Raw genomic sequence first — 23,561 nt, forward strand, 5'->3', positions numbered from 1 at the left:
TTTCACTTGGAACCGACACCGTCCGTCCGCCGGTCGCTGCCGACTAAAATGGGAAGGATTTGCGGCGAAGCGACCCCAAACGACGGTCGGTCGGTCCACCCATCCATTGTTTCGCTGCCACCGGAATGTAGACAAACGAGAAGCTGGGTGAGCGCGCCGTTGTCGTTGGCCGACGCACGGACAGAGAGTGGGTGCAAATAAAGTTAACGAGCGATAGATTTCCGGTTTCGATGGCGTGCCCCAACGTAGAACGGGGAATTCTGGGGGGGGAAACGACAAAAAAGCCAACGTTTAGCAACAGATTTGCACACGGGGAGGCCGCCAGCCAGCCTCCCGGCACATAAAAACGACAATGCAAACATTTAGGCGCAAGTGCGGCGAATGGCGTTCCCTTGTGATTGTTTTCGGTGTTTATTGCGTCGTCGAGGTGCCACATGGCGGGTGGGGGCTTTAAATTATACATGCCATCATTGATTCTTTCGGCGTGTCGTTCCAAGGACCAAGGACCGGCGACCGGGAAGCGTTCGCTTCCGCAAAAGTTTATTCCGGTGATCTTGAACTGAAGAGTGTCGGGAGTCGTGACATGGGTGAAACTATTGCGAGGACATTTAGCGGCCTGAGGCAAACGAATCGCCCGGGGCGAGAGCGTCCGGGAACACCGGGAACCACTCACTTTCAATCGTTGCTGGATAATTTATTACCCGGGCGTAGTGCCGGGCGCCTCTAGAGAGGAAGCCACGGCAATAGTCTGGAACACACAAAAAGGAGGACCCTTGCTAGTAATGGTGTCCATTAAGAAGCCGCCCCCGTAAGACGACGATCTACCTGCCTGCGATCCACTCGGTTTAATATTTGATGAGTAAATTTGGATTTCCGATTAAACTTCACGTGGAAGGGACGGTGGATGGGTGACCGAAGAGTGACAGCGGTACCAACGGTGCCGACCGGAGCTGTCGAGCGATAGAATTTTTTTCGAAGGTCCTTTCGTAACAATTATCTTAACCACGTGGCCGCAGGCGTCGATGGACCGGAATATCCAGGAACGATGTGGAGCAGATTCTGATGGATGGGTTGTCCAACTGCGGAGAGGACCGGTTCGCAAGATTAACCTTTACACAAGTCGAGTCCTTATTTTGTTGGCCACTAGATAGGTCACCGCTCGTCGAGGGAATAGTTTTTTAGCAGTCACCCGAACGATAAGCGTGTGGTGGCCTCCAAAATCCAACAGACGCTGCGCCGTAGAGTGAAACTGCAGGGGTTAGGACATAAATCAACGGTTTCTTAAAGAATAACAATGCGTGGAGAACGTCGGAGTGAGTCCTAGACGCTAGGACTGCAGGCTGCTCCTTCGCCGTCACTGAACGGAGCAAGAAATTAGCCTACAATTAGAGCAGAATCATGTCTTGTGTCATTGTGAAGAAGACCGTTCGGTAGGAACCAGCACCAGGACCCGCTTCAGGTCGCCGAGCGGTCGGGCTCGCTTTGGGGAGGATGAAACGATTTAGATAAAATTTGCATAACTCACCGGTCGGTTTCGTCGTAAATCACCGGCTCGAGGGCCACGGTGCCGGGGATTGATGGAACCGTGCCCGCTGCCCAAGAAAACCCAAGATCCTACTTCCGAGATGAAGGTGAACAGAAACTTTTCTTGCAGAAGAGGATCCATCCGAGTCCGAGAGCGTCAAAGCAACGGTCTCGCAAACAATGGCACGTCTTAATTATTCATCAATGTCCTTTTTTGCTGCAGCTCCGGCCTCTCAACCCTGGCCCTTTTGGCCCCCATCGATGGCGTATGGTGCCCGAGGAGGGCCACGAGTACTACGAGCGACCTTTTACGCTCCCCAAACACATGCATAATCCTAATTATCAGGGTCGTGGTAAAATGGACCAGAAACGGTGGACGCCGCACGGCGTTTATTCTTCGGTGGGTAACCCAGCCGTGCAGCAGGACACGGACACAGGAACTGCGGGTAAGTGCCTAGATATCGCGCCACGTACGTTTTGGTCCCTTTTTATCCCACGCGGCCGTGCAAGTGCATGATGATGTGCGAGGTACAAGATTTATTGTCCAACCACCCTTGGAACCATCGGAGGACAATTATCGTCTCAACTTCTTGGGCTTATCTTACCCCGCAAAGGGTGCGACATGCAGGACTCCCTTTGGGGGGGGGGGGAAGTGTCATTTCTTTGTTTTGAAAAGATCCCGCTGAACTCGTGGCCCTAAAAGTGAAAGCCTTGCCCGAAGATAACGCAAATCCGGCCATAAAACACGGAATAGGAACAGGAAACAGTGTCATGTAGTGAGTGCAGTTCAGTAGCTCACCGGAACAGAAGCTATCCGACGTCAGCTCGTCGTCGTCGTCGTCCGGACCGGCCGTCAGTAGCTCCTCATCGTCCATCTCATCATCGATGTCCTCGTCATCCAAATCTTCATCATCGTCGGACTCGTCGTCTTCACCGCCATCCTCCGCATCGTCTGCAAACTCTCCCGAGTGTATCGAGTCTCGCTCGAACCGCCCTTCGCTTTTGATGCCGTCGACACCTACAACGGAAATGGAAGGAAAACAACACCAGCTTATTCAACAGGTTACAACCAAAAAGGGATTGAATACAAAACCGAAAAACAACGGCGAACACAATATGTTAAGCAGCATCGCCGCAGAGTGTCGATGCGTACTGACAGCTGTCAAATCAAACCGCGGGAGCAGCACGAACCTCTAACGACGTCGGAGGGTTACTAGATGGGATGCGAAACAGGATGCACGTAATCCGCCGGGGTCGACCGGATCGTGACAAAAACAAACAGGAATTTATTCTGCCACTCCTCACGGGCGCTTTCGTGGCGCATTGTTCCTGCTCGATGTACCGCGCGTAATGTGCCCCGCACGAACGAACAAACGATGCACACGAATACTCTCCGGGGTAGTTAGCCGAAGCGAAGCCTGCTTTATGGCGAGCTTCCACCCGACGATGGCGAAAGAAAGGCGGAAGAAACCGCTCACAGCACGTCCTTCGACGAGAGACTGAAGGCTTTCCGGGTTGGCCCACATTCCAAGCTTCAGACGCTTCGATTAGGCACCGAGTTCCTGCCGGGCCGGGATCGGGCACGATCGGGTTCTAGACGGTAGCAGGACCCGTCGAAGGCAAAAACACTCGCAATTATATTCAAAAAGTGAACCCCGCTGGGAAATTTATCTCTCCACTCGCTCGCTCACTCGCTCGCGCTCTCTCTCTTTCGGCCCTGGGTGGTAATGATGATTGTGGAGGCATCATCCTCCGGTCGGTGTGCAAAATAAACATCGAACGGAAAGTCCCACGTACCCAACACAGGAGGGAGCCCGAGGATTGTACGGAGCGAGTGAGCCAGCAAATGAAATGAAGTCTTGAACGCGACGGCTGCCTGCCTGCCGTTAGTGACCCGAAGGAACTACACCTCCCGGGGCGCCTCAAGGATGCCCGGCGTAAAGGCCGAAGCACGCGCACCGTAAGCGTCCACCCAGCGCAGGGGGACGTGTGCCAAGGAAAAAATGCTAATCCCGCGGGAGGCACCACCCAGGCGAGTGAGAGGCAACCAAGAAATACCGGCTCTCAGAGGCAGGTGTTTCCGATCCGACCCGCTTCCGGAAGTGTCAGGCGTGTGGCACCTTTACACTTTTTTATGGGCCTCACCTGGAGGCCCGTGACACTCCTCCTGTTTTGAAGTCGGAAATGTCTTCAAACTCCCGGGAACTCTCGATGCACTCATAAAACCACCGACGCTGGCGGGGAGAGTTGACTTTCGCCGCCACCAGAGGGCACCACAAACAACACGGCACACGGCAATGGTGTCGATGGTGTTCGATTTGAGTTTTCCTTACCCTCGGCGGTGTCGTATAAATGCGACGGAAAACTACCCGACCGAGCATCTTTCCGAGGTGAAGATGAGCTTTCCCGCACACGGACAGCGACAGAGAGAGAGAGAGAGAGAGAGAGCGGGACCGGAAAAGGAGTGAAATGGAGGTCCCTACACTCTGGGGTCGAAGACGACGTTATACTGTACAAGTATGGCGGCGATGATGTCCTCCCGGCGGCCCTGGGACCTTGGGTGTCCCAGAAGAACCGTTCGGTTTGTGTGTATTTTCCGCTCATGCGACTCCTAAAGGGAGCTAAATTTTCGGAAAATTCTTTCCACGGGCAAGATCCGAAAAAGAAAAAAAAAGGACAACGTGAGTATTTGCTGCTAGTCATTTCTTGGCATGGTTTCCCCCCGGGGGCGAGTTCCGCAGAGGCCAGAGCGCGTTCCGGCGAGGAACCCGTCCGTCCGTCCGTCCGGAGTTCCGGTGAAAGTGCAGGGCTCCCTCTCAATTCGTAGCTTTATTGCGCCGCCCACCCCGCCCAGGTGGTATAAGGTCCTTGGTCTCCACCAGCTATGGCCAACGTGGCAGGCGGCAACTGGACTAATGGCCGGGGCCGGGGAGATGTATCGTGAAAGTTCCGAGCTGTGTTTCGGATTTTCAAGCATAAGAAATGGCCACCGGGGAGCACCTTGGAAGCGTCCGGGACACGCCGCCGCCGTCCAAGAGACTCGAGCGGCGCAGTCCAGAAACCCGTATCGTGTGTGCCGGGCACCGTACTGTACTTCGGGGTGCTCTGGGAGTTCTGCTGCCGAGCAGTGAGTCGGAGTCCGGGCGGGTCCCCAAGGAGCCCATCTATAAAACTGAACGAAATGTCGGAGGATGGAATGAGGATCGGAAACATCCGGGCGGGCAATGGAGCCCCGGGGTCGGAAGGACAACGAACCGGGCGAACCGGGGATCGGGCATCCTTCAGACCCGTGTTCCCGTGGGGAATATACTCAGGTCCTGCTCAGGACGGAACCCAACGGCACCGGCGACACCGCACACGTTGGCGGGACACAACACGCTACTAACGAACACGATAACGAGATGAAGTGCCGGGGTCCGAGATGTCGCTTGGGTGTCGAGTTGCGGGCTCTGACATGGCCGCCTCCAGCCCCCTTCCCCCCCCCCCCCCTCCCGAGGGAGTTTATCTTCTTTTTCGTGTGTCTAGGAAGAAGGAAAAAAAAATGATCCAAGAACGGAGGCCGCAGGAGAATTGGGGGCTGTCAGATGCGATCTCTCCGGTGGCCCACCTGGTCGACCCTGAGAAGTGGGTCAAATTGATTACATTCATTATTACGATCCCCTCTAATGCTGTTAATTGATGGCAGGGCACAACGACCCCGATGAGCGAATGCGAGGGGAATGTTAATAGTTACGTTTCAGACATTTTAAATATTTCAGGTAAAAACGATGTAGCCTCAAATCGGGCGAAAAGCCTACTAAAAAAGTGAACATCCTTTTCAACGTCTAAACAGATCTAAACATTGTCTCCTTTCATCGTTGACAGATGACATTGTTTCGACGATGGACGATCAAAGCAACCAACTATTCGCGATGGAAGCAGCGCGCAACTTCAGACAATCATTACAGATATAAACAAAATTAATCAGAACGCTGAAAAGAAACAAGTAAAATGAAAATTAAAGCCTGTTTACAAATCACAAACCACAATCACAGCAATTGACAAGAAACCAAGAAACAGCGAAACAACAACCACCGATCCATTTTTGGCTTAGGGATACGGTCCGAATCTTCCCTTCCAGCCGGCGGATGGCCAGCCCCTCCAGCGATCGACCGACCAGCGGCCGAAAGGTGAACAACCATGAGCTTGTTTATGCAAATTGGTAAACCAAATCTTGAAACCTGTGGCCCCCCTTCCCGTCCCACAGCAGCCAAGACACTCGAAGGTAAAGGACTCAAAAGAAAGTCCCAGACCCTCGCCCACCAGTCAGTGGCCTGGCGGTATGCACCGCGGCCTCTCTCTGTGTGTGGATTGCAATAAAATTGCTTTTTATTTTGCTTTATTCGACCAAACGGAACCCAACACGGCGAGCGGAGGCTTCGCTAGGGTGTCGTTTTCCATTTCTTCTACGGTTTCGGTTCCGGGTTTGTTTTTTCTGTCGGTTCTTTGTGCCGCCATGCAGCTACAGGCCTCACCGTCTCAGATCTTCGGAGGGGGCTCCATTGTTCTGGCGGGGGGCGGGGTGGCGAAATCAAATCTCAGTTCCCGAGACGTTCCAAGCAATCTGGACGGGACGGGGCTGGCAATTGCGATTGCGATTGCAATGCACCAACCCCGCAAACTGCAGCAGCAGCATCAGGTCTATGCGAAGGCTGGCACATTCCAAAGGAGATTCTCCGAAGGAGAGAAGGGACCTCAGCCTGTGGTGCCGTAGCTTTTCTTTTTAACTCGAGAAGGGAGCCAAAGGTGCCTTTCATTTGGACGGAGGCACCAGGACTTCGGGGGGCCGGGCGATGGACTAATCCGACCACCCGCAGCAGCAGAACAACGACGGGGGGGGGTTAGTTTCACTCGCAAAATCTGCTCTCGAAATCAGGTATGAATAAAAAATGATGCTCCCCACGATCTCGGGCCCAGCCTTGGGTCCAGTGCCCGGCGAAGCCCGGTGCCCCGAAACGCATTAAATAGATGGCCGAAGTGGCGAGCATTTCTTTACGGTGGCCGTTGCCGAGGATCCCCAAGAAGAGAGCCGGCCCGAGGGTGGGGGGTGTCGTCTTGATCCCAAATTGCGGGTTGCAGTCTCAAATTGGAATTCATAAAAATTCAACGATCAATTCCAATAAAAGAAACAAATCAGGTTAGGCGCCAAGATGCGCCCGGCGGCACACGGGAGCGATTCCTAGCCGCCAGGTGCAGCCGGCCCAAAACGCACACCAGGAGGAGCAAGTTCGAGGTGGGGGGACCCAGTCTGTGGTTCCGACGAAGTGGGGTGTGTGTTCCCCAAAGATTGTCCTCCAAAAGCCCGGCAGCATTCGGCATCTTCTGCCCGATTCGGACCCATCGGCTCTCTCTGTCTTTTTCGTTTGTTATCGATGCAAACGAAATCTTGAACACCTCGAACGGCCTGCCGGCCGGCCGGTCGGCAACTCTCCTGACAGTTGGTAGTTCAAAACTAAAAAGAATCCAAAGTGTAAGTGAATTGGGTTCGGGCTGGGGTCAGCGCAGGGTCAGAGCGAGAAGACCGGGGCCGCCCGCTTATGGCTCTTAATTCTTAGCATCGTTTAGTTTAAAATTTAATTACCTACCACCGGCGGTGCCATCGGAGAGCCTTATGGAACCTCTCGAACTTCTTATGGAAGGGAGCAACTTTCGAATTTTTGCAGACCACTCTGTCTCTTTCTCTCACTCTCTCTCTCTCGAGTGTATATGTGTGTCCTTATTTGACCATATTTTCCGGCTTTCTTACTACTGCCCACCGCTCCGACGCCTCCGAGAAATAATCGGCTCCTGCGGCAAACGGCGGCCCATTGGAAAATCTTGAGAAAACGCGCTACAGATTGGTTATCCGGTCCCGGTGGAATTCCCGGTGAGAATCTTCCAAAACCAAACCACAAGCATCGATTTTCGGCTCACCTTGCCCTCGCTCTCTCTCGCTCTGCCAGTGTCTGGTTTAGCCTCTGGAGAATGTAGAAAGCGCAGCGCTTCTCGAAAACTCGAACAACACCTTAAACAAACCAATAGATAACTGAATAACTATAAAGCTTAATGTAATTATAAAAAAATTAGTTAAAAGCCCGAAGAAAATCAATACATCGTCACACAAAACAGAAAACGAACCATTAAAAAATCATCCTAAATTTTCAAAAAAAATTACAAAGAAGGAACAAATCAATATAATAACTGAACCCAAACCAACCCATTGTAAAACGAATGGAATGAAGTGGAAAAAATGGACAATTTAATGTTTTGTGAAGGTGCATCCCAGCAACAGAAACCAATCAAAAAACAGGGGAACAACCAACAAGTTCAATATGCGGCCAAATGTAGGGCGACACCTCGGGACCATTTTGGCGATTATGCGACGAAAACGCAGTAACGTAATGGGCCGGATAGTAGCAGCGGCACCAACTTCGGACCTTCATTCGCCTCCAGCCGGTCGCGGGGCGTCCCACGCCGATTGCGGCATCATTTTCGGTCCAACACTCCCTCGCTCACTCCCTCTCTCGTTGAGCCGGGACACCCGGAAGCAGAGGCTGCACTGGACCTGGACCGGTTCATTTTAGATATTTATGCACAAATAGGTTCCCCCCGGGGGTTCTCGGCGAAGCTGCAAAGCGGCGTTTGGGAGACCGCGCGTCCCGCCCACCACAGCATCCCGACGGCGCGACGGCGCGACGGCGCGGTGGGGTTGGGTCACTGGGGTTGCGCCACGCCGCCCGCTGGCGCGGCAGCCACATGAATGCTAATTAGTGGCAATTGCTTTTTACATATATTAATATCAGAATATATATTTATTTGATCCCCAGGGGCACACCCCTTTTCGGTGCGCGACGAGCGCGAGCCAAACGGCACCGGGGCTCGAGTGCCGTTCGCTCGAAGGTGGCTGTCGGGCTCTGCCTCTGTGTATGTGCCTCTCTTTACGATGTGCCGGGCTACTTCGGTCCCGATTCGGCCAGACGACACTCGCGGGACTCCGGCCAAAGTTGGCGAAACCAAGCGGATTACTACGAGCGCGAGCGAGAGACGACGATACGCATGCAGCTGATGGCGCAAAGGCAAAGCAAAAACACCCGGAACCCGATGGACATTCCCATAACTCCTCATCCCGCTGGTGGCGGTGTAATCGGGCTCGCGGCCATATGGGACGAGCGAGACTCATCAGTGGCCGTCCTTCATTTGAGCGTTGTTCAATTTATTTTTGCTCCTTTTTTGCCCGATTCTCTCACGGCGCCTATCAGCTGGCCAAATGGATGGCGCGATGGGGCTAAAAAGAAACAAAATGGAGAACGGGAAAAATGGCGACCACGTGGTCGCCATGATGGAGGCGCATGGTCCCGCTCAAACAGGGCCACCACAGGGCATTAGGTTATCGGGAAGGCTCGTACTATTTTGCGGTATTTTAAAATAAGTAAATAATATCATTCCAAATGCTGAACTAACTAATACTGTTATCGATAATTTAGTCCCAGCCAGCCAGCGTCAGCGCTCCCAGCGAACCCATCACGTGTACGAGCTTGACACCTTCGGTGAGACCGCCAGCGGGTGGGACCCCCCTGCCGGGGGCACGTGTAAAATGTTCACGAATGCATAATTTCTCTCACACCCAGCCGGACGGTGACAATCCCTCACCGGGGGGATTCGACAAACGACGATGATGACGGTGGTCTCCCGGAGAGCTCCCGGAGGTTTCGCCAAACAAACATCACCGCCACCTAAAACCCGGCCGAGGACACGGGGCCTGTAAGAACCCCCCCAGGGGGCGCGTATGGGCGGTCCGGTAGCATCATATGTTTGCATGTTCAATTGCGCCAGCTGATGACTCTTGTGAGACACAGCGCATCCCGAGTCCCGAGAAGCCCTCGCGTGCGTCCGAACGCGTATGATCCCGCCCCAGGAACTGCATTCCGGGTGAGAGAGAGAGAGAGAGAGAGAGCGCGCAGGCGGTGGAAAAACCAACAAACGGCACAGGCTTAGGTAGTGCGAGCCGCGAGATCCAAACACATTGATTAGGGAATTGGGAGGCTCGGCATGCGGATGTTTGGCGCTCTCGGAACGGAACCGCAACCGGAACGACACCGGGGGGAAGGGGAGGCAGGACAACATGGCACCCGCGGATCGCGGGACAATAATGGCAACGCGCCATTTAGTCGGCGGCCAAAGCGGCCACCGGCTAGGGGTCCCCCCAGGACTCGGCGCGCAGGCTTGTTGCATAAATAATTATCGCATCTTTAACACCCACTCAAACGGGTTTGGCCGGAGGCGGCTGGCGGCTGGTGAGGCGATGCACGAGAATTCCCTTCGCTCCAATCGACAATGCATGGCACTTTTCTTCCCAGCGAGCGTCATAAACGGTGGCTGAGCCGAGAGTTGCCGCGTGAAGTTTAGAAGCCAGGGACAGGGACATTCACGCACTTTTGGGAGCAATCGAAACAATCAAGCCAACAACAAACGGTTGAATTCGCACTGACCGCACTGACCCGAGTGTCAACGGTGACCACCATCATCTGGCCAAAGGATGGACTGTTTTATGGCTGGACAAGAGTTGGAAGTTTTCGAAACAGCACCCAAGGTATGGCCGACGGATTGGCAGGAGCCAGCTGTGGATCATGCAGGGTAGAATATTACCGACGAATTGCTGCAAGTTTTGGGTCTATCGGATGTTTTGCGGGAGCTTCACACTTGATACAATATTTTGACAAGTGACGTTTGTAGCAATGATGAGGATCAAAGTGAACTGCTCCTTAACGACGCAATGGTTGCTAAGTCTACTCAAAACAGCTAGAAGCCAAAGCTATGGCTTGAGTGTCCGTGCGCCCTTTTAATTCCCATCGGATCCGCTTGGAAGGCGTAAGCTAAGTGAGATTGCCATCTGCTCGATATGAACACCGGTATGTAGCCCCCAACGGTCCCAGAAATCCTGGCCGGAACGGGTTGTCCGGCATCGTTCTATCAGGAGAGGGATGTTTTGCTCTAGATTTACATCCTGTTTTTTTTTACAGCGATCCTTCCTCCAGAGTGTCCAGTAACTTTCCAGAAGCAGCCTATCAAAAATGTATCAAACACCGTGACCGTGGCGCAGGATCAGTCGTGACAAATTGAGTGCGAAAGGTATTACTCTTTGGGATGTCCGCTCAGAGGAACATAGGAAGCAGATGATGTGTTCGCGCGGGGTGACCTCAAAACTAGTTGCGCCTCTCACAACTACTAGCCTCTGTCCATCGACGTTTGGGTTAACGTCGCCGGTGGACGCCGGGCCGGCAAGTGGCAAAAAACTAGACCGCTAGCTAACGGGGAGGTTAGTGGAGTATCGCCCAAACAAAAAACGATGGATTGCGCCGACTTCACTCATATATTCATAAACCCTGGTCCCCAAGAAACCCGAGGCGGGCACTAGTGTTCTAGGACTCTAGGACGCAACAAGCTGGTCCGGGGAGGGGACTGAGGAGAACCGGACCAGAAGATAAGCCAAAAGCGGGGGGGGGGGGGGGCAAAGGACAACAAGTGAACAACGCGGCACGGTACAACTTTCGGGCGCGCGAGTTGGCCACACAGCCCTATCCCGAAGGATTTTCCCGAAAACCGTTCTCCAACGTGGGGCCATCATCCCCTCGGTACCCTATTAGAGCGACAAATCCCATCCATCCTTCGCGCAGCCCGCTCTCTCTCGCTCTCGCTTCATTCGATCACAGTTTTTCCTCCGACGCCAGGATATTCTAAATTGCTTATACTTGTACGTCCCACGGCCCACGGCCAGCCAGGTGGACCGAGCCAGCGGCCAGCCAACTAGCCCTAGCCCTCGCTCCAGTGTGTGCCAGTCTCATCAGCTCGCTAGCTCGCATTTAACTCCCGCAGGGACACTCCACGGATCTCCGTAGCTACCGTACCGTGGACGCGACGCAGCACTGTGGAGTCGTCTATCTTCCGGTGGCACGGCACGGTGCGTGGCGGAAACGTGGTAATATAAGCCTACATCAGGACACATACAGTGACCGTATATTTATATAGTCAAAGTAAAAAAGGCGACCCAAAACGACGATCCCCACTCGCATTGACGCCACGCCATCATCATCAGCACTGGACTAGCGTCGGTCCCGGCCGGTTCCCCGAGGAACACGAAGGAGACTAGCGGGCGCAAACTGACAGCCTGTGTAACCGGTTCCGTTATAGGGTAGCGAACACGATGGGCCACCAAGCAACCCATCGTGGGACTCTCATCCGTTGTCGTCATTCCTAGTTCCAGTGGTCCAGTGGCCGGGACAGCCCGGACACGTGAGGAAGTCTTCCGGTCTTCCGTCCTTTCGCTGCGACTCCCCGGGGGACTTTGCTAATCAGAATTCGTTCGCCCGAGGTACCCCGAGGGGGCACCCTCCCCCCCAACGGGGTCCACATCATCATCTGTGCGGTGGTGGCTTTTTATACGGCGCTCACCTGGGCTAGTCCTGGCCTACCCTCTTGTCTAGTGCCAGCTTCCCCCCTGGGGGGACTTCACGGCGGCGCGAACGCGGAAGGCTATTCCTGGAAGCGTCCATCGTTGGCACCGCTGGTCCTGGCGCTAGTCCTGGCGCTGGTCCTGGCGCTGCTTGGAGCAAAAGAACAGGACGCCACAGGACGTAATGATGGTCACGAAAGTCAATTACAACAACCGAAGTCCGGGAGTTCGATTGGAGCGGGGATCCCGATCAGGCTTTGATTTTACCCTCCAGCAGCCGATCCATTCTGGGCCCGTCAAATCACTTCGTTCGTTCATTACGCATATTTATCACCATCAGTCGTCGGTGGCGTAGTGTGAGCTCAGCGTGTGTCTGCGTGTGAGGGCGGCCACAAGTCAAGACACTTGGCCCACACGACCTGCCACAATTGTCTACCGTTTCTGGTATACCACCGGGACCTCCGAGTCCAGAGCGCGCCGGTCGTACGTGCTCGCCCGATGCCAGAGCCAGAACCGGAGCCAGTTCAGGCACCGTTTGCACTTTGGCTGCCAGTGTGTGCAAAGAGCTGTCAAAGCGGATTTATTTCGAACCGCTGCCGAGTTGCCGAGAAGGCGACAGGTGAGTCGACAGCAGCGCACCGCGCAGGACGGCGCAAGATGCCGCTCTCGGAGACTGCCGTGGAGAGTTTTCCCGAGGGACCTCCGGCGCAAGCTTCTCGAGTCTCTCACGCTCGAGTGGGTTCCACCATCCGCGGGATGGGTTTGCGATATGAACAATATTTTCCCGGAGAACGCGCCTCAGAATGGGGCGGTACAGGACTCGCTGCGACATCTCTCCCGGCGACATCGCTGTCTTCGAGTCGTTTGCATAAAAAATAAGATACAGCCCGCGGTTCAACCAGGACCCGTTACTGTGGTGGCTCCCCTCCCCCGTGGGGATTGCCAATTCCCAGCGCAGGGCTTACTTGCCCAAAAGTAGGGTTCAGCGCGCCCGGACACCACCGGCGGCAGTCAGCAAAACAAAACTCAACCAATATTGACATCCCCAAAGATTGCTGGCAGGCGAGCTGGGCGCGAAAACCGACCCAAAAGGAGTGTACGATCCAGACCAGAAGTGAACGAGAGAGAGAGAGAGACCGAAGCGAAAATAATAACAACCTGGCACGTTCTCCGGTTCTTCCCCCAGGAGAGCCCACCGATGGCACAGCCATAAACGAAAGGCCAAAGATTCCAAGTAGGAACAAGATGGCGGCAGCGGTTCCACCGGTAGTCACCGGAGCGCGCCGAGTGTCCCCCGGAGGACCGAAAAATATCAAACCTGGCAACCGCTGGCGCTGGAGCTGAAGAGACACAGGACACCAACAACAGACGTTTCGCTGGCAGAGTCCCGACGACACACTGCTTCCTTCCTTCCACTTCTCTGGTCGGGGTTTCTTTTCGGCCGGTGTTTGGTTCGTCTAAATCGACTTACCGGGTCTCCGGTACCCGCCTCCGGTTCGGTGCAGTTCTGTGTGTCTATATGACCGAGCTACCGAGTGACACCGGTGGGACCGGTGGAACCGTCTTTTGGAGTCAAAGTTAATCAGTCGGGCGGACAAGTTCCAGCGTGGGGCCGGGAGGGGGTTGAACAAAATCTGACAACCAACCGGCGGTTCCTTTGCCGGGGACCGACTCCCGGTTCCCGGTGAGAAGGTGCAAAAATTCAAAACTATCGTACTTTGGCAGTTGACAAGTGGCAACCGGGTGCCACACGTGTCCCATAACGCGCGTCCACGGCGCGTATATCGATCTTACATCCTCACGGGCCCACTGCTGCCGGTGGCCGGTGAAGAAGTTTCGCAGCGGCCGATTTGTGCGACACAGACACAGCGAGGAATGGTTAAACTTTGCTTGCGATCCACGAGATGGTCCACAACTCTTCGCGAAAGTCTCCAAAGGCCGGCGTGTCCTTCGTATTCCATATTTTCCTACGTCAACCACACAGCGCCTGTAATTTGTAAGAAAAGTGTAAGCAGAGTTTAGAAGGACCTTGCAAAACCCTTGCGACCAATCGAACCGACGTTTGCTTTTCGTTCCGTTGCTGCCTTGAAACGCGTCATTCTTCGCCTTCGCCGTACCAGAAAGGCCGCAGAGAAGTCAACATACTTTGGTCCTTCCGTTGCTTTTGTCGTCGGCACCTTTGGGAGAGTCAGATAGGAAATACTAATTTGCCCACAAACCTCGGGGTCCGCTGGGAAAATCAAATTAAATGCCCCATCGAAGGCGGCGAAGACACAGTTAGGTGCACGGGCGCGCTCGCAATGGCAGAAGAAGTATCCCCAGTGGAACTACCCCCTGCAGGCAGCAGGCAGTCGGGATATATTGGCCGGCCGTCCGGCCGACTGTCCACGTTCGAATGCAAATCACCTAGCGGCAGTCCCTGGATGAATCCTCTCCGCCGGCTCCGGCTTGCCCGGTAATTCCCCGGTGACGTTCACGTCGCACCGATAATTGCAAAACCGTGCAGTCTTTCGTCCGCCGCCTACTGCATCATCTTCTGACAATTTCATGACACATTTGCGACCGCCTTCCCTGCACAACGGTTTCTGCACAGCCGCCCGGTGGTCATCATCTGTAGAATATTTGCTGCATCGGCAGCACAAAACGAAGCGAGTTGTGAAATATTTTCAAACGGATTCAACCTTCGTAAAGTGTTTGAGATATTAAACGCAGCCCGGTGGCTAACCTTGAAGGCGGCTGACGGCTGGCGAAGATCTTGCATATTTCTTATTTGGCTAACGTCTGTCTTTCACACCATAAGTACCCTTCAGATGCGCTCCGTGGACCCGAGCAAGGCGAAGGCTTCGAAGGCGGGCTCCGTATCCGGATGAACGAACGAACGGACTGGTACCCTTGGGAACCGTGTCTCCCCGCCGTGTCTCTCCGGCCGCGGCCGGAGCATATTCATTTTCTCACAGATCTTCAGCAGTACTCCCGGTGGACCACCGAACCATCACAGTCGAAGCGAAACGGAACGAAATGGAACGGACCTCTTTCCTCGTTCGTCAGCCTGCGAAGACCGACCGACCGGGCGACCGGCTCGTCGTCGCCAGTTACTATAACAATATGCGGCGGCGTCCAGGCAAATAACGCCTAAAGATAGGCCGGCCGTCGAGCACAGGCTGTCCGCCGCTGCCGTTGGCGCTGTAACCACAGGACCCAATATAAGAAACGAAACGGTAAAGCTTCCATTCGACCGAGCAAAAGTTCGATTCCCGCCGGAATCGGTGATCCGAGCGAGCCGCCAGATCCACGCCAGAGCGGGAACCCCCCAGGGACCGATGCGAGAGAGAGAGAGAGAGAGCGAGAAACTAGCGGACGCGGACTGGAAATGGCGCACAGTGTACGAACGCGCGCGGGAGGCTTTCCACTTCCACCACGCGGTCTGCGAGCGAAACGGACGGTATCCTTTTTTCTCCCTCACCGGGGGGGGCGTCTGGGTATCATTTCGAGATGAACTACGAAGCAAACTAAGCCCAAAGGACACCGGCGCAGGATACCACTCTGCCCCCGGGCCAGCCCTTCAGCGTGGATCACCCGAGAGACGTTCACCCGCCCGTGGATCGGACCAGCCGCTGGGTTCCACGAAGTGGTGGGCCCCCGCCTAGCTGGAAGGGGCGGCTTTCGTCCTGGGCACTGGGAAAATGTATTACTGCGGTAACTCCCCCGAGAGTAGCTCTCGTAAATGAGAGTTTCACAAACAACCAAACGCAAAGTAAAGTTTTCCACTCAACCACCCTCAACGCTCCGCGGAGAGGCGCTCCGGGAGTCCGGGGTACCGTTCCCTCTTGGGCCGCGTCTAACAAGCTGACGTAGTGGTGGTGGTGGTAGTAGCACTACTAGCAGCGGTAGTAGTAGTTGCCTGGCCATAGAGTAACCGGATACAGAGGTGTGGGGAAAAAAAGGCAACAATTTCTCCCACTTTTTTGCTCCACAATCCCACCGCGTGTCGTTATCCTTTCGCTAGTTGCTTGGCTCTGCTTGGCCATCCGTCCCATGAATCCGGCGCCATATGACAGTCGGTAATCCATCTCCTCTAATCAGATGTCCGCCCGGAATCGTTTGGGCCGAAAAACGGGCATATGAATTTCGTACGGACGGCACTGGATCTTTGACGTCATTTGTCAGACATTTCGGAAGTGTCAAGATTTAATTCAGAACGCTTGAACTACAAAGAAAAGGTATGTATGAGACCTATTTACCAGCGAAAGAGCAAATTGTATAAAAAATTTAATAAAAATCCATATCGGTGGTAGATTAAGAGACTTACCGTCAGGTCCGTCAGCATATTCCAACCTCGCGGTCGGACCCGGACAGTGCGACTCTCCAACTTCGTTGTCTGTCGGTCCTGGTGGCTCCGGTTGACCATTCGTTTCCGCACTTGAAGCCATCGCGCACGGACCAACCACGGCTTCCTTCTTTCGGTCACTTTCACTCATCACACCACGATCGTTCACACTGTCGTCGCGACCACTGGTTCTGCTGGCCTCGTCTAACACGAACTCGTCACCACTCCGCTCGTCGTCTTCTTCTTCGTCCGGTTGGCAACGATCGGCGTCTTCGTCGTCCGATGTGTCCATGGCACTTTTCACTTCACACTCAGCGGCGGCACCACCATCATCCTCGGCAGCGTTCTCATCGTCACCTTCATCTGTAAAGGCGTATTGGAGAAGGTATACATTGAAAGCAACGGGTTTAATTACGCGACGGAATCCCGGTAGCTTCCGAACGGAGAAGCTACCTGGGCGAATGAAGCAATCAGAACGGTGGCCGCGATAGTGTCACTCCGCCCGGTGAGATTAGTACAACAAGTTCATGCTGGCTGGGCGCGTGGTGATAAAAGTACGCCACTTAACCCGCGGGAAGCGCTAGGCACCGGGCAGGACCTCGAAAAAGGCAGACGACAGGTCGCGAGCCAGTCGGCCTCACGGTTGACGTTATCGTGCGCCAGCAAGCTCCGGGTCGCCCAACGAGGACACGACTTTACGACATTTGGCGTAATTAATCTTTCAGGCGATCACCTGTTGGGCTACTGAGTGGACAAGCTGGATCCGATTCGATAGCACAAGTGCCAGCCGGACCGCTGACCTTAACTTTCGCAGACTGCAACTTCTTACGCCCGAGACCCGCTCAATAAACGGTAAATGTCACACCGGAGAACCGAAATCCCAACGGTTGCCGGATCCGAACGAACGTTCGTTCGTGTGTAATAATCAACTAAAAGCCCTCGCGGCGCACCCAGCAGTCTACTAGCGCCGCTCCCGAGTCCCGAGACCGTATCCTGTGGCCGCCACCATCAAGCGGGTTTTTTTTACTTTGCGCCATTTGGCCCGCTTTGCATCTCCTGCCGTCTACCGATTCCTGTCAATCATCGGGCGCATTAACGGGTCTGATGTCGCGCTGAGAAGCTGTCATCCCCGGGACACCCCGGGTGGGGACACTAAAAAATGTCGCCTGGCCCGCTCGCTACGGGAATTAACAAACTTCGGCCGGCTCCCGCTGCCGTTGGTCCTGCCGTAGCCCGGTGGCACCCCTTTTCTCGAACACTTTCTTGAGACAACCAGTCCTTCCTACGGGTCGGTTGAGGCCGGCGGGGGTCCTGAAGTGAAAAAGTGTACTTTTAATAGCTGTCGGTTGCGGCCTCCAGTGAGACAGACCACCGACCGACCGGAAGTAATCGGCTTGACTCCACACCCAAGTTTGCCTCGGTCCGGAACGGAGCTGGACGTGGGGTGTAACGTCGATTTTGCGCCATCACGGCGCGTTGATGAACGCGCCGAGAGTCACCGGACCGGTGACTCAGGAGCGCCGAAAGGATAATTGATAAAGTACGGTACCCACACGTGCGTACCGGAGCGATGGGACCTTCCGCAATCTCACTTCGACTTCGGACGACTCCGCAGTCTGCTTCACAAAATCACGGAGTCAGAACCCGGATGCGGTTGCGGGCTAGTCCTCGGTGGTGAAGTATGATACCGAAAGTGGTCCCAAGGCGCCCCCCAATGCGACACCACATTAGCCAACCGCGGGAGCTCTTCCGGACCGTGCCGAGAAGTAGGCTCACGCTCTCTCTCTCTCGGTCCTTCTGTCTGTCTTGACGCGAACCAATAAATTGGAGTCAAGCTCCACGGCAAAAGGCGAAAAAAGGGCCCCAAACACAACACTCCATTCTCCTCCTGAACCGTCAGCCTCAGCATACGCAACACGTTTAATGAGAACCGCGGGCTGTGGACTTCCGGTTGCCGACCCCGGCACACGCTGCGGTACTTTTCGGTTTCGGGTGATAATGGTCCTAACGCAGCACCCTCGCCACATTAACACGTGGCGTGCCCAACGTGTGAGGGCTCCGTGGAAAAAGTGGCTGCAGTAGCTTTACCCATAAACCTTCGAGGGTTTCGGCGGGGGGACCCTTCAAACCGTGTGGCCACTCGCTCCGGAAGAGACAGAGGGAGGGCCAATTAGAACGATGATGAAGATGACTACCGCAAACACCCGGCCAAAAAAAAAAATCGGGCGGCCCTGAGCACCCGTGTCCTGCGGAGTATCCTGTGCCACGGACACCACGGAAAAACCGGATCGGATGCCGCGACTCCGCGCTCGCTCCACAGCTGAGACCATTAATTTTTACAATTTTTACAAAAGTGTCCCCGGAGGCCGTTTGATTTGTTTGTCGCGCACGCCCACACGCCGCATGGCCCCGGCCCCTCTCTCTCTCTCTCTCTCTCTCTCTCTCTCTGCCTTGTGCGGTGTCTCCGTTCGGTCCGCTTTCGACCCATTTATTACATGTTTATGATAACTTCATCCGTGGTGGCCAATTCGGTTTTTGGTGGCTGTTTCACCATATCGGTGGTGTGCTACGGATGTGACCCTAGCTACTTGCGCTGCAGGTGGACTGCCAGCTAGTGACGGCAAGTTTTATTTGCCCACAAACATCGGGAAGTAGTTCGATCGCTTTCGATCAATCATTAATCGAATCCCGCCAATCTTTGAGGGGATCATAAAAATCACGTCCTTAAATCTCAAAAGGAAAGTACTGTCGGAAATCAGTTAGGAAGGTTAAAAACACTAGGCATCTTTGAAATAAGGATTTGTTTTTGGTCCCGCCATTGTGTACTGTCAGTTTGAAGTGTTGTGACAGCATGGGAAATGCGCCTACTTGTCATGCTGTCACAGCACGCCAAACTGACAGCATACAGTCGTTTGTGGTGGGACCATTCGGAAAACACTTTCCTGAAGAATGTTAAACATTTACCACCGTTCCGTTTATTCGCAATCGAACTCTTACTAATGTGTCGCACATGATGCTCTCCTACCGTAAAGATTTGGACCGTTTCGCAACCCTTACTGACGTATAAATCACGGCCGAGCAATGAGTCTTGGACCGGCACGCAGCTGCCTTCATAAATTGCCGATCATTGGATTAGCGAAACCCACAAACGTGCCCACAGCCCATTCCCTAATCCTAAATCTATAAACCACGGGGATCTCACGTTACAAAAACGCTGGAGGGCTGCACCACCACGTTGCACACACAATAAATGGTAGCGCCGGTGGAGGGTAAAAGATAAATCACTTACCGGGGGCGGCTTGACCCCCGGTTCGGTCGTTTAAGCGCCACCGAATCCAAGAACATTGACTTAACAAGTGGTTTTACATGGTTGCCGCGCATAAAGGACAATTTGGGTAGAAATTAATACACTCCAAACAGTGGGAACACCACTTTGCCCGCGTGCGTCGTGCTCGAGACAGTCGTGCCAAAAGCCGTACCCTGGACTAATTGAATTGAGGCAGCCAACACCTTCTAGGCGCTCCGGTGTCTTACTCGGCCACACGGCCCTTATTTTAATGCCCGGAAATTTATAGGACGATTAGGGTTAGACGGCAATTTGTGGAGCTACGGTGGACATTATCTTGCGATTATCGTCCTAACGATTATCTATCGGCCAGCCCGTGCCCATCTGTTAAAACCTATCGATGTGTCCTTCAAGCACTCAAAGGTGTCCACGTGGTGCAATTTAGGAGATTGGCTAACTCTCGAACAGAGCTGTTGTCATTTCTGTTCGTGAACGATTGTATTTCGGGGTAACTCCACCGAGATTTGGCGCTCAAGGCGTCATGAATAAATTAATTGGTCTGTGGAGCTTGGGGCTCGGAAAAAAGGGTTCCTCAGGGTCAGGGATAGTTCGTCCTAATGATGGGAATGATGACGAATGCCTCGCTCTCTCTCTCTTTCGCTCTCGGCGAGATCGATCTGGGACGACCCGAAAGGAAGATACGAATCGTCCAAATCCCAACGGTCATCCCCGGCACATGGGTTATCCCTCTTCTTTTTTGTGCCCGCTCCTCGTGCACTTCCCAGCGGATGGCCATCCACGGAATTGTCGTCACCAGGTCGGGTCTGCGTTGGGTGTTTCGTGTCGAGCGGCAAACAAACTCCACGCCAAATACCAATACACTGTGGCGCTTCGACGCGGCGGTTCTCCTGGAGTTGCCGCGCCCCGAGGGTGGCCTAAAACTCCCGCGAGACTTCCACGGACCGAGCTGGGCCGCCCATCTGCCATGACAATCAAGTTATTCAGTTTCGCGCGCTCTCGCAACTCCCGGAAGTATCGCCGCGAACCCCGGCGTGAAGGTCCTGGGTGTCCTCTCCATTTTCTTGGGGCCTCCCTTTTTGGGGCCAAAGTTTTCGGTGCCGCGCGCACATGGCGCATGCATACATACACATCTCGGTGAGTGCTCCCTTTTGTGATCCCCCTGGGAGTTGCGCTGGCCCCAAGCACAGTCCTCTCTCCCGCCAATTCTATCTCGTTGCTCGATCGCAGGATACGTCCAGCGGCGAGAGGAAGCATACGAAACCCGACGGCTTCAACCCCCCGTGGAGCAGCGCTCCTTTCCCTCTCGCTGGGCCCTCCCTTCCCCCGTGTAGCGAGGGTCGTGTCCTCGGGAGGCTCGGGGTTTTCTCGATTTTGTGAAAATGTGTATTCCCACAGTTCCCTCGCCAGCGCACCCATCACCACCACCCGCAGCGGCCTGCGACTTGACACGCCACCACCGCTACTGCATATACCCGCCGGTAGCGGCGGCGGTGGCCTGGGGTGGCCGTGTCGCCGCCGGGGGTTTGGGTGTATTTCAGCAATTTCATCTTTCCCAGTTCCCGTGGGAATTTCTGGCCGTTCGTTCGTTCGTTCGGTTCGTTTCGATTCACTCCTTTCCGTGGTGCGCGTGGTGTCGATCCGCACGCAGGGCGACCGGCGGGACCGGCGGGCAGTTGGGCTCCCCAGCCCTCCTCGCCGGAGCTCGGTGTGCCGATGTCCTTTTTTGCTGATTGTGTCCTTTCGCTCCGTCCAATGTGGGCTGAGTGTGTCCCACGCGCACTGTTGTCTCGCCCAGTGGGCCATCGAGCCGTCCCACTTCATCCAAGCACGCTTTGCATGCTGCAACACAATTTGCGAGCTGCTGCTGCTGCTAGTGTGTCCAGGATAATCTCTCTCCGGGATTAGCCGTTTGCCGAGAAAATATTCATCCCGCACCACAAAAAAAACACGAAACATCCCAGTGGTCCTGCAGCGAGCGGGACAGAGACGGTGCGCAACAGCAACAGCGAGAGAGAGAGCGAGCAAACACGAAAACAAACGGAAGAACACTAGAGACGCTGTGTGCCTGTGTGAGTGCGAGAGAAAATGGATGAACTCCGGCCGAAAAGGGGAGCAGCGAGCGGGCGCTGCGAGAGTGGGTGAGAGAGACATCCTTCCTTCGGGTTGTCTGTGCTGGTGTGTGTTTATAATAATATACATTCATTTTGATATCGACGTTCCAGTAACGTGAGGATCCCCCGAGACCGGCCGGTACGGTTCCCCGGTGACGTTCGTATCGGTTGTCGGATCCGCTCCAGCGCCTGACTCTACCCTTCAGCTGGCCTCACAAAACCCTGGCTCTGGTTGGCGTGTGGCGCGTTGATTCCAAAGTCTGACGACAATAAAAAATGGTGGAGCGGGAAGGGACAACACAAAATAAACGTACACACAGACACGCACGGAGTCGGTCTCTCGAGGATTGCCAGAAACGAGAGAGCAACTGAGAGAGAGAGAGAGAGAGACAGGGAGCGAAATCGAATGAATGATGCTGATTCTCGGCCACTCGGGTACGCCAGCGCAGCCACCACCAGCAACACAGCAATGGCCTCGTGGCCTCCTCGGTACGATACGGTAGCTCCCCAGGGAAAATGCGCGCCAAAATTTTAACTCCCACCAACGGGCACCTGCCACCAGCGGCCAGCGGGCGAACTATTGCGCTAACCTTTGGCCGTACGCGTTCCACGGGTGAGTTAATAATTCTAGGTTACTGCCTGCTGCCCTGCCTTTTAAATATCTATAGCGCTCCGTCTCGATAACTTACGTTTCAGGGCTCTCGGTTTGGCCTGCTTGCGCCGGGACATGTTTTTGGGGGAAATCCTTTAAATCGGTACGATGTATCCGATTGCAGAACCGTTTTAACAGAGTCCTGTGATTGACGACGGCAGAAGATCGTTGGACTAGCAGGTGTCCAGGAGTCCCACCGTCACGGTTATTGTTTCTAATGTTGAAATTATACACTTTTTAGCTCATCTCCAGGCAATCCGAACACTTCGTGGAACGTCACTTTTTCAAACCGATCCGTTACTCGCCCTTCGAACTGAACCGGGGTCAAACGTTTGTGTGGCAAATCACGAAAAGGAAAAGGAGCTTCGCTTGCCACTAATAACACCGCAAACCAAACAAACAAACGCAAAACACACAATCGCCTCACATCGGACCGTCGAAAGGCGCACACAGCGTGTCTACGACGGCGCAACGATGGGTCTCGATGGGTCGGCTTTCAGCGCCGGAATGTATGCTACCACTGCTCGAAAGCCGGCCGAGAGCGGCTCCGGCGTGTCGAGCCCGATTTCGGTTTCGCTCTCAGGCGCTACTCTCGTGTTCACTGCAAGGACTCAGGACTTCCGTCAGACATCAGGCTTCTCTCTCCTCTCTTGCATTACGGGTACTCCAGGAGAAGTAGCTCTCTCGATTGCTCCACATGTCCTGTCGGAGGCCTGTTTTGGGCATAGTGGGCCATGGATTCACCCGAAAGCATAATCGCCGCCTGCTGAGCACACCCTTGCACGGGATGAGAATCGAGGGAGCCAACGACGATTGCACGCGGATGCTTAACCCCTGAGCAAATAGGCGAATAATCACGTTATAAGGAGACGAAAACGTTGGTTTCTTACACAAGGGGGAACTAACCATCGGCACTTTCTCCGCCTCGTCGCTAGACCGCTTGTGGTGAGGCTGTGAGGGTATCAGAAGCTAGCTCTTAGAGGCGGGTTGCGACAGGGATCCGCCGTTCAATCAGCTGACTGAACATCCTGTGGCGGTATAATGAGCTAAGCGTGGCGCACACACGATTCACGGAAGACACCCCGCGAGCCTTTGCAACCTGCCCACTTTTTCGTGTTAAACCAAGAATTAATAACGCGTCAGGGGCGCGTCATGGGGCTTCCGACTGTGAA

The 23,561-nt window shown here is 54.4% G+C and overlaps 1 protein-coding gene across 1 annotated transcript; it reads right to left on the reverse strand.

Annotated features, from left to right (window-relative positions):
* Positions 1-993: 993 nt before the first annotated feature.
* On the reverse strand, positions 994-22,466 carry LOC131206486 (nucleolin-like). The gene is made up of 4 exons (XM_058199053.1): positions 22,427-22,466; positions 16,302-16,682; positions 2,324-2,542; positions 994-1,079 (listed from the first exon to the last, which is right to left on the reverse strand). The coding sequence occupies exons 1-4, from the start codon at positions 22,464-22,466 to the stop codon at positions 994-996; spliced, it is 726 nt and encodes a 241-aa protein (XP_058055036.1).
* Positions 22,467-23,561: the final 1,095 nt, after the last annotated feature.

Source organism: Anopheles bellator, chromosome 1 (genome assembly GCF_943735745.2).
Source record: "Anopheles bellator chromosome 1, idAnoBellAS_SP24_06.2, whole genome shotgun sequence".
NCBI lineage: Eukaryota > Metazoa > Arthropoda > Insecta > Diptera > Culicidae > Anopheles > Anopheles bellator.